The 12,003-nt window shown below is 36.5% G+C and overlaps 1 protein-coding gene across 2 annotated transcripts in view; it reads left to right on the forward strand.

Moving 5' to 3' along the window:
• The first annotated feature begins 2,704 nt into the window (after positions 1-2,704).
• ANGPT1 (angiopoietin 1) overlaps positions 2,705-12,003 on the forward strand; it is a 249,948-nt gene continuing 240,649 nt past the window's right edge. For both annotated transcript variants that reach the window (XM_067711490.1, XM_067711492.1), the window contains exon 1: positions 2,705-3,454. In XM_067711490.1, the coding sequence (XP_067567591.1) occupies positions 3,158-3,454 (297 nt within the window). In that variant the 5' untranslated portion in view covers positions 2,705-3,157. The remainder of the gene's footprint in view (positions 3,455-12,003) is intronic.

A 12,003-nucleotide genomic window follows, 5' to 3' on the forward strand; every position in this document is an offset into this window, starting at 1 on the left:
ATAATGCAAATAAAATACAAAGATACAAGACTTTCAAGATTAAGCTACCTTAGTATTCAATTGAATAAAATTATTAATTCTTTAGAACATTTTTTAACTTTTTTTGAGGTATGGTAGAGGAATTAAAAAAAATATGGCTTGTTTTTCATGTTACTTCTTAAATTCTAAAGTCTTCTAAATTGCATCATTTCTGAATAATCAGCAACAACAACAAACAGTATTGCTACTGGTTAGGTTTAGTCCCTGAAAGCATATGGTCTTTAAAGTATGTCCTTAGGATCTTCTAATGCACCCAGTGTCTCCTCAGCTGAAGTCCCAAAACACATAAGTCCATTTTGCATGTTCCTGTGTTTTCCAGTTGCTTAAAATTGATCTTGAGATTTTTTTTTTGGATTGACATCAGTACTTCCAGTGTTACGTTTTTTTGTTTCGTTATTTTTCTGGAAAATAAATCTGTCTCTCTTTCTCTTACTGTTTCTCTGTCCCCTCCTTTCTTTTTTTAATTTTTATTTTTACCTTTCTTAGTTGTCTACTTTCCCCTCAGGAAGTTATGCATTCCTTCTTTTCATTTGTTCAGATTGGAAAAGTTTAAATGAACAAGCATATGTAGATACACACAGACACACACACACACACACACACACACACACAAGGAGGAACAGATTTTTTAACAATCGTGGCTGTTACAAAACACAGGCGCACTTAAATAGAGATCTCACTACTGCCTTGTGTGTCTTCTGTCGATTTTTGGCTGTATTTAGTTCTTCATGAAGCACTTACAGGTGTTGGTCTTGGACTCTTTTCTTTCCAGGGATAATTTTTGAAGCAAGCAATGTTGGAAAATGTTCTCAGATAATCTGTACTCTGCCAGTGCACTTTGTCCTTGTGGGCCCTTAAAAAATCAGTTTCATGTGGGTTACCTGTCACTTTGTATGTTTGCTTTTTAGGTACGAAAAAGGATTAAATCACTTTGGTTGTATAAAATGGCTTTTAATCAGTTCTTTTTCTTCTAGGTACAATCACTTAACCTGCTTTAAGACTGTGAATCAGTGCAGCTGGAGCCCTTTTGGAAGCCTTTTGGCTGTTGTTGGGTTAGAAAAATAGAGTTGGAATCAGTTGGCCAGAGTTCACATACTGGCACCATCACTTGCTAGCTATGTGACTTGTGACCGATTAGCCTTTCTTTGATTCAGTTTTCCTATTGATAAAAATAGGGTCAAAGGTAATATCCATGTCTTAGGTTTGTTGGGATAATTAAATGAGATTGTGTGTAAGGAGTGTTTAGCATAGGCCTGGAAAATAGTAAGCTTTTAATAAGTGTCATTCTTATTATTGCATGTGAGTGACATAGCCAACAAGGAGACATGCAACATCAGGAAGAGGCTACAAAGGCAGTTCAAAGACTATCGCTATGTTTGGTATTACTTGCTTCCATATCTGTCAGTTCAGAAATTTGTTATTTGGTGTGGAAAGGACTGATAAGTCTTGGCACAATGTTTTCCCCCAAGTAAATCACATTTTTTTCTGGAATTTGTTTTGCCCTCTCCTCTAACTTCTCTTCACACGCCAGTCTCTAACCCCTACTGCCCTTCATCCACTGCCCTGCCCCTCCATTCCAGGACATGAGAGTCAACATCTGTCGCTTCGTTTTCACACCATGACTGCAGTTGGGAAACTCCGTTCCCCAAAATCCTTCCCAGTTCTTGGTGAAAGCCCCTGGTTATAATTCATGTTTTCCACACACACTTAGTAAAGATTTCAGTGCTGTAAAATTAATTCTATAATTATCACCTGTTCTTTATGTTCAAATGTTTACATGCTACATTTAAGAAATCACCTTCTGATAATTTTTATTTCTTTACTTAATAGAAGCACAGCAATTTCTCCCATACAGCACTTTGCTGCCTCATTAGCACACCTGATATGTTTGTTCTCAGATAGTTTGTCTATACATCCACAGGAGAATTTACGTAGAACTTCCATACCAGCATTAAAGATAGCCATAGCAACACCAAAGAGGGCCTTGTGAAATATATGATTACAATGTACCACGGGAATTAATAATTCTCAGGCCACTGTCTTAAATTGTAACCAGACTGTTTTTGTAAGGAAGTTGCTCAGTTTATGTACACAGAACACGTAGGGCTGCATTCTAATTGGGGGACCAGTTTTATTTAAAATTTATATCTCAGAAAGTACTTAAATTATTCTATTTAATATGCCTATGCTATATTTGAGTGATGTTATGAAATGTTTTGCTAATTTGACCCTTCCTGATAATTTCCTAAAAGTCTAAGTGAATACAATGAAAGAATACCATCTCTAAAAATGGTTTTAATATCTTTTTCCCCAGAGTAATGAATAATTTTTTTTTTAATTAATAATTATAGAAATTTATCATTCACTATAAAAAGTAATTTTACTAGACACTATGTCAGTTTTCTTCTTCGGGTTCCCCAATTAAGTAGAACTTTAAAAACATGCTGTTAGTTTACTAGATTTTAGTAGGTCAGCATGCACACCAAAAGTGTATTAAGGTGGACTGCTCTATTGATTTGCGGTGAATATCCTAAAGGCTCAAGGCAGTTGTCTGCGGAAGGGGCGGGAGGGCCATACATGATCGAGGTCATGCGCATCTAGCCAATTTGTAAGACGATCCAGCCGCTCCAAGCCATCAGCAATTCTTAGCATAGGGGCACACTCATGCATTCTTGTCAAGTCATCTTGTGAAAGGCTGCCTGCTTCCAGCTTGGCTTGGATGTGCAACCTTAATAAAACTCACTGAGGTCTGGGAGAAAATAGCAGATCTGCAGCAGATAGGGTAGAGGAAAGGGTCTAGAATATGTACACGCAGCTGACTCAGGCAGGCTACACGCTGAACGGTTACACTGAGGAAACCATAAATCTCAGCTACTATGCAATAAATATCTCAAGTTTTAACTAAGGAAACTATCTTTACAGTGAAATTAAAAAAATAACATTTTAGAACAAAGCTAACAGATGGCTAGTTTTCTGTGATTCTTCTACAAAAGCTTTCTTTGAGAGGGGAAAAAGTCAAACAAACAAGCAGTTTTACCTGAAATAAAGAACTAGTTTAAAGGTCAGAAGAAAGGAGCAAGTTTTGCGAGAGGCACGGAAAGAGAGTGCTGGCAGTACAATGACAGTTTTCCTTTCCTTTGCTTTCCTCGCTGCTATTCTGACTCACATAGGGTGCAGCAACCAGCGCCGAAGTCCAGAAAACGGTGGGAGAAGATATAATCGGATTCAGCATGGGCAGTGTGCCTACACTTTCATTCTTCCAGAACACGACGGGAACTGTCGTGAGAGTACGACAGACCAGTACAACACAAACGCTCTGCAGAGAGATGCTCCACACGTGGAACAGGATTTCTCTTCCCAGAAACTTCAACATCTGGAGCATGTGATGGAAAATTATACTCAGTGGCTGCAAAAAGTAAGTGATTGCTTTCAGTTTCTAAATGCACGGAGCCTTTTCTGTTCTTGCAGTGCAGCTAACTTAGAGTTCCTTAGGGGAGCATGTGTGTGTTTACCTTTTGCTCCAGGGGGGCAGTGTTTGCAAATGCAAGACGGCGCTTTCCCTGTGACTTCACGGGTGAGCAAACGTTTTTTAGGCTTGTGCAAGCCTCTGAAGGTGTGGTGGCACCCCGTTTTGTATGCCTAATACTGGCACATTTTATCACGTTTCTGGTTTTCCCTTATTTAAAATTTAGCTTAAGTTTTCTATCAAAATCCAACTTAAAAAATTGAATAAGTTAGTGAAAAATAAAGTAATAATGACAATACTAGTTTAGGATCATATCGATTTTACACCAAGAAATTTTCTTCAGCTAGGACAGAAAATCATCACCAGATACTTATTTTTCAACCTCTAGTAAAGTTAATATGAAATGAGAGTAAATACAAAATATGATATTTGATTGGAGAACTTGAATAAGTATATAAAGGTAACAATTTCAGCAAGTAGTAGTATAGTAAAGGACTGATTTCTGTCATATATTTCTTCTGTCCTTGAGAAAAAATCAGGAAGATTTATTTTAATGTGAACTCATCAGGAAGAGGTTGTTTACCCACTATGAAAGGAGAAATTGAGCCAGTGGTGGCTGTTCCCGAAGATATGCACCTGCAGATTTGGGCTGAACACAACATGTAGGCTTTGGTATGTTCCTGAAGTACCTCTTTCCTCAGGACATTGTAGTTAAACACAGTGCAATATGGGAGTCTAAGTATCCAGATAAATGTTTATGTTGAGTATGCATTTAAATCCCAATTTGTAAAAATCAAATTAAACATTTTATTTAGTTATTTCTGTATAAATCATTTAAAAGTTTTTGTTGAAAATATGCCTATAAAGAAATAACATACTTTCTGCAGTTCATTCCCTCTTTACTCTCTGTTTAATTGTGTAACAGGTAAGCAGCAGATAACAAGTGTATTCAAATATATCACTGGAAAGGTGGCAATGTCAATGTCCCATTTGTGGAAAGCTTCTCCCCCAGGGATCTTTGCTAAAAATTCAGTTGGTGTGTATGGGTAGGAACGCAAGGAGTCTAGTCTTCTTTAAGTTAGTCAGAACAAACCCTTTAAGAAGATAAAAGATAGGGAAAGGACAGATGCTCTATTTTGTTCCTGTGTGGTCACGCTCACTTAGATCATCTCCTGCTGAATCATGCCGAGTAATAGTTATTTTACTTTTTGTCCACTAGGGACTGAACTAAGATCACTGTTATTTTATTTGACAAATTAACTAAAACTTAGTAGTTTTAGAGTTTCCAAACCTGGAATTTTAGTTAATCTTTCTATTGTAGATTACAGGTGAAAAAATACATAGGCAAAATAATAGCAAGCAAGGAGAATTCTGCAGTCTTTTGATAATATAGCTTAAATTTCAGGCACTAATTACAGCAGCAGTTTATAATAGAATATATTTTTTTTCCTTTCACAGAACTTATTTCCGTCGTGAACAAGTGAATTTGGTTGAATAGCTTATTACTATTCTCAATATACCGCCCATATAGTTTTTAATGAGAATTTAATCATAAATTAGTCCGAATTCATTGAGGGAGGTGGAGAGGGAAATTTAGTTCCAAATTGTCTTCAATGAGCTATTCTACCAAAAATGTAATATTTTGTTTGCTTAAAATATACAATCAAAATGGTGATTTAAACATAGTAATGCGTATTTTTTTTGTTGCTGTGCAGTTATTAAGCAGTAGCAGGGTAAATACATGATTCTGCTGGTTTAAATCATGCCCAGGCTTCACATGTTAATGTTTGAAATAAATTTGATTTTTGTTTGCATTGTTTTTGGTCAATGATTATGAGATAGTTTTCAGATTATAGCCAGGCATAATTATGAAAATGTTCTTTGGTTATATTGACCCTTGCTAGCATGAATCAAGCCGAATATATGCTGAAAATGTCCCTGTTGGTATGAGTCAGAGCAGTTTGGCTTGACTATTGTCCGTTTAAATTTGCACGTCTTTTGTCATTGTTAATGTGATTGGTTGGAGGATCAAGAAACCAAATAAATGCATTCAGCAAAGAACTTGCTAAAGGCTTTCATAAATTTCCCTTAATTAGAGGTTTTCCATACTTCAAGTTCTAAATTTCATGTAAGGTACTTATTTTGATAATTCAAATGTAAATCTTTGTTATTGTAACCATTTGGTATGCTTAATACTATAATTTGTACTACTTCTATTTTGATTCCCAGTAGTTGTGTTAGGATAAGAAGCAATGCACTGCAGCAACTGAGGCTATCAGTGTAAATGTAAATAATTCATCCATTTATTCAACAAAATAATTAATCAAAGCATATGATTATTATGCAGCTCATATCATCACTATCAGGAATTTTTTTGATGCTGAATGTGTATTATCAATGCTAGAAGCAGATCGATGATAATTTATATTAATCTATTACCTTCCTCGATGTTTGGTAAACTGGGTTCTTTTAAATATTCTTCAGAAAACGCTGACTGTCACTATAAGTCACCTTATGAAACTTATACTCTCCAATCTCATTTCTCAACTTTTCTGGTCTTACAACTGAATAAGATGATAAGCAAGGTGGTCAGCAGGGCATAGGATGTGTTGGTCACTGTAAGTACTGGAACTGTTATGGCACTGGTCTCTTGATGCGATGGATTTAATTCTCGGAGATCAGGTTTCCATGATAACTTGTCGATTAACACCAATGTGAGATAGGTTTATAGCATTATCCTTACTTTTCAGATAGGGAAAAGCAATATACATAATTGTTCAAAAAATCACATTTTTATTGGGTGAAACACCTGGGCTATATGTCTAGGTTTGACTCTCTTCCACCATATAGCTCTTTTCAGAATTATTAGCAAACCATACCCATTACCAGAGAGTGACCAGATCTTGGGATAGTGACAGTAAACACAAAGGCCTTTGTGTCTTCGCCACTTTCTTGTGATTCCTTTCTACCTTTCTATTACACAGAAATGTCTGTTGTTTAATGTCTACTCCACATCCTGTGCTTTTTTTTTTTTTTTTTTTGCGGTATGCGGGACTCTCACTGTTGTGGCCTCTCCCCCTGCGGAGCACAGGCTCCGGACGCGCAAGCTCAGTGGCCATGGGTCACAGGCCCAGCCGCTCCGCGGCATGTGGGATCTTCCTGGACCGGGGCCCGAACCCGTGTCCCCTGCATCGGCAGGCGGACTCTCAACTACTGCGCCACCAGGGAAGCCCCTGTGCTTCTTGAACTATTGTTTTCTTTCTCTCATATACCCAAAGTTCACAAATATGTGTATTTAAAACATTCGGATTTAAAATATTAGAATTTGGGGGAATGCTTAGAAAGTCTGTTTTGCCTTTGCCAAATGGTGTCTTTTCTTTTTTTGGTTGAAAGTATAAATACATTGAGTTAAAAAAAAATATGCCTTGTAACAGAGAACAAGAATCTATCTACTATAAGCATTTCACACTAGCTAAAATTGACAAATTGATTGTTAGTAAGAAATGTAGTTATGAATTACGATCCAGAATATTTTAATAAATGAAATACTTTTAATGAAGTGCTTGGCTAAATTTTTCTATTGACAGCATTTTTTGACTAACAGCATCCTCTACTTGAATATTGTATTCTTTTCTTCAGAGAATTAGTATCTGGCATGCAGTTACCTGAAATATATTAATGATGATGATAATCTTTTTAAAAGCCCTTGTATTACACATATTAACTCATATTAATATCTACTCATAGAAGGTGACTTTCATGAGGCCAGTGATGTGTGTTTGTCCAGTGTCATTTCCCCAGGGCTTAGAGTAGTATATCATCCATAGCAGATAGATAATAAATGTTTGTTGATTGAATAAATGGATGCCTTGTCTGTGTGTTGCAATCTACATTTTATTATGTACTGTTAACATTTTGGATATATACCTTCCTTCCCTAAGTAGATTTTAAGTTGTCTTTTAAGCAAGGACTATGTGGAGGAGGAAAAATAATTTTCTCTCTACCCTTCTGGTTCATGGCTGAGACTTTTCTATAATAAAAAACATGTTAACAAGAGAAAAACAAACAGAAGTTTAATAACATGTATACCTCCTGTATACATGGGAGATGCCCAGGAAAATTGAGTAACTCCCCCAAATGACCCAAGCTTCCACCTTAAATACCGTCTCCAGCTAAAGACAAAAGAAGATGTTGGGTAGGGAGAGCCAGGTTTTCAGGTAAAACATAGTAAACAAGAGTATGGTTGTTATGAAGATTTAAGTCCATGCCTTCTCCATTGATAGTTGCTAGAGGTTTAGTCATCTTCCTCTTGGAGGTACAGAGAGTGAGACACCCTTACAAATGGAGATCTCCCTTATAAATGTAAATTTCTCTTATAGAAGGCTAATTTCGACTTGGTTTTTAGAGCTTTTCCTATGTCTGCTGTTTCTTAAAAGTATCAGCCTGAAATAATCCTTATGCCAAAAATTCATAATTTGGCATGACAAATTCTGCTCCCCTTCAACTACATCATGCAATTATTTTTGTCCTAATATTAATTAAAAAGATATTGAGTCTAGAATATGTGGTATTAATTATCCAAATTGTATTCAGCCAATGGTCTAGGATCTTAAAAACTTCTATGAATTCATTTGTCTTCTTAATTATTCTTTAAGAGTCATGTTGTTGTTGGTTTCTCCATGAAATGTACCCACACTCCACTTATCCTCAAAGGCTGAGTTCTCCAGTGTTATCACATTGCATGTATCATGTTAGCACTGCATTTCCATGTTGTGTGGCTGTTGTCATTTTCATTATTTGTTTTGAGGGCTGTTCACCTACTTAGACTGTGAGTCCGTAGAGCGTAGCAAAAGTCTCTTTATCCATCTTTATATCCCCAAAGATGTTTATTAAGTGTCTGAATAATATCTCTGTTATCATAATATAAAAATAAAAACATCACATGTTCAAGTGTGTGGTGCCATGTATAAAATAAAGCAAGTTAAGGGACCTTGCAACTGCTTTCAGATGTTAAAGTTTGCTTCTAAGTTACTTGAGGGTCATCCTGTGGGATGAAAAAGAATTTTATACTTCCAGACCCATAGGCAAACAGTTACTGCATACAGGAGTGGCATATATTTACATATATTTGTAATAATAATATGTGAACATGTGAATCTAAGTAACTAACACTTACTTCTCATCTGTGCATTGTTTTTGTGGCTGGTGACTGTGCAAAACTAAGCCAGAGAGGATACTCTCTGTTTTATTTGCACATGTGAGGGGATTTCTAGAGTGTGTAAAATGAGCAGACAATTGATCAGTATGTTTTTAAAAATTTGTCACTAAATTTGAAGAAAATATGCATATATGATTTATGCATAGAGATAGAAAAAAATGACAATTGCCAAGAAAGGTTAATAGGAATAATTGTCTTTTAAACTCAGTTGTAGAAATTTCTCCACCAACTTCATTTGAGAGTAACCCCTGATTTTCGAGCTAAGTAGAGCTCTTTAGTTAATGCCTCTGTATTAACTTTTCAATGAATAGTTAGGTTTTATTATTTGCTCGTTATATTGTAGAATTGAAAGATCCAAGAAGGCATAAAGACTTTCTGGGCCCCAGAAGTTGACATTTGGAGCTATAACAACCTTTTGGATTTCTCTGCAGGAAGGAGCAAGCCTTCCCGCAAACTGTCTCCATTGGTGGATGTCAGGTTTTAGGAGCATGGCAAGTAGGTTCTTTTCTATGGGTGATTGCAGCCTTTCTTACTCCTGACTGTGAGCTTTCACATTGAGCTTTCTTTTAGTAGTACTCATTCATATGTAATTATTGGTTCAATAATTTAAAATGAATGAGAATATACCATTCTTTTCCTTAAAATCCCCCTACATTTTTCCATTACATGAGAAAAGGATCCAGATTCTTTACCATGAGGTCCTATATGATCCGCCCCCACACTCCTATCTGGATTCCTCATTTACCACCTTTCCCTCATTCCAGACACTTAAATGACTTTAGCCTTCTTGTTATATCTCCAGCAGACCAGCTCTTTGCTGTCTCAGGGACTTCACATTCTGTTTGCCTAGCTAGGAAAATTCTTGCCCCAGATCTTGGCATGAATGACTTTTTCTCTTCATTCAGGTCTTTGCTCAGAAATCTTCTCAGAAAGTCTTCACTGAGCACCATTATCTACCACTTTCCCCCACTCTGCTACGTGATTTTCTATCATAATATATGTATTATTTCTTCATGGCATTTACCACTGTGACCTTTTATTGTTTGTCATATAATTTATTCCGTCTACCTCTACTAAGAATGTAAACACAACAAGAGGTCCTTGTCCATCTTGTTGCATGCAGTACACCTTACCCCTAGAAGAGTGCATGACACATAGTAGACTTCGGTAAATATTTGCATAATATATTCTCCCAGACCCTGTATGCTATGAGATAGAGACTGTGCCTGTCTCTTTCACTAGTTCTTATTTATTATTTTATGTATTATTTTGATAGCAGATAGCAGATCTACTTTTCTTGCACAATGCCTGGAACGTAGTTGGAAAGAATACTTTCTTTTTAATGACTAGAGGAATGAATGAATTCCATGGGCATATTTTGACTAAAATTAAATATATGTATGAAAATGAGACTTAACTATGTTCTATACATTACCCTACAAGCTATGTAATGGGAGAAATTTTAATTAGTCCTGAGTTTCCATATTCTGTTACAGGGGTCAGCAAACAATGGCCCTTGGGCTAAATTGTGCCTGCTACCTATGTTTGTAAATAAAGGTTTACTGGAATACAACCACACTCATTCCTTGAGTGTTGATGGATACTGTGCATCCATTTGTAAATAAAGTTTTATTGGAACAGAGCCATACCCATTTGCTTATGTATTGTCTATGGCTGCTTTCTTCCTATAAAGGCAGACTTGAGTAGTTGCAACAGAGACCAGAAGGCCCACAGAGCTTAAAACTTGACATCCAACCCTTTACAGAAAAAGTTTGCTGACCCCTGTTCTATATCACAAAATGAATACAGTATTAACATTGAGACCATTGCAAGGTAAATTGTGAGGTTTGCTGTGTGGGAAAAAGATGACCTTCCAAGAAGCCAAATAATCTTCAGGTCCGTGCCAGTTGGCATAGAGCCTGTCTAAGCCATTTCTTGGTGTGGTATTGGGACATGCTGTGAGGTGACATTTTAGAGTACAGGCAGGGAAATTTCATGTCTTTTTTTCCCCCCCTGCCCAACTTGATGTGAACAGAGAAATAGTCCAAAAACAGACACACGTTAAAAAAGAAAAAGCACCTGAATAACAATACAAATCAGCAGCCTCTGGTTAGATGAGTCTGGGTGCCCGGGGGTCCTCTGCTTTATGTGCCTGTTTCATCCTGTTTGTTGTGGCATTAGCAAGAAGGTTGACAAAATATCAGAGGCATTCTGTTTTCATAGAAATGGGACTCTGACTCAGCCTTTTACATTCAGTCTATTTAGAAACCTTTCCTCCTTCTGTCATTTGTTTTAGATATAAATATGACAAGTGTTCCCACTTACGTAGATGATGAGAGGGGAGAAGCAACAAGTGGGATGCTCAGCTACAAAATACGGAGGTTTATCAGCCCCTGTACTATAATTTGCTAATTAAGGAGGTTTTGTTTTCTCATTCTGCATGCCTTGTCTCTGTGTGGAAACATAAACAGCCTTTTCCTGGGCCTTGTCTTCTTCTATTCTTTTTTTAATACCACAAGCTATATTGTGTCATTTGCTTACACGCACAACCCTAATAACATTCTGAGTCAGCCTTGCCTTTTGTTCCAATACAAGATTATCGTTTGTTATGAAGTTGGGAAGTTCCAAACTCCCTTTGGTTCTAGCCCCATGGTCTGAGGGAAGGAGGGCCTCTTAGTGTTTAAATCTCTTTACAAAGTGTACAAAAGATGTGCCCCCTCCCTTATCAATGAGGTTTCTAAAGAATGAAGCACTCTGTGGATCATCTTTTCTTATATTTGGAGGCTCTGTCCCTAAACACTCTTCTCTAATTCTTAAATAGAAATATTGGAAGTGAGAGGTTTTCAGCCTTGTTTAGTCTTTGTTGCCTATCCAAATGATCTGATTTCTTCCTTTAAACAAATGAAAAGGTAATATTTAACCAAGAAAGTGACGAAAAACATATAAAGCCAGATACGACCCTACTGGTAGCTAATAATTTCATCAATAATGTATTTGGGCATATGCAGATTTTTTCTTTTGGCAGTAAGTGCTGGAGAATATAGAGCAAAATAAATGTAGTAAAATATATATACTATATGATTATACAGCTTACTTACTACAGGTCTACATTGGCATGTATTGAAGTTCGTGTTGAACTATTGAAAGTGCATGCAAATTAGCATCAAGCTGTGTCTAAAGTAACTCGGTAGCTGAACTATTAATAAAATGCAAATGAAGTGAGAATATCTTGAATTGTTAGTAATATATACATGGAAGCCATCAAACTCACTGGCATCAT

The sequence above is a fragment of the Pseudorca crassidens genome, chromosome 17 (genome assembly GCF_039906515.1).
Source record: "Pseudorca crassidens isolate mPseCra1 chromosome 17, mPseCra1.hap1, whole genome shotgun sequence".
In the NCBI taxonomy this organism is placed as follows: Eukaryota; Metazoa; Chordata; class Mammalia; order Artiodactyla; family Delphinidae; genus Pseudorca; species Pseudorca crassidens.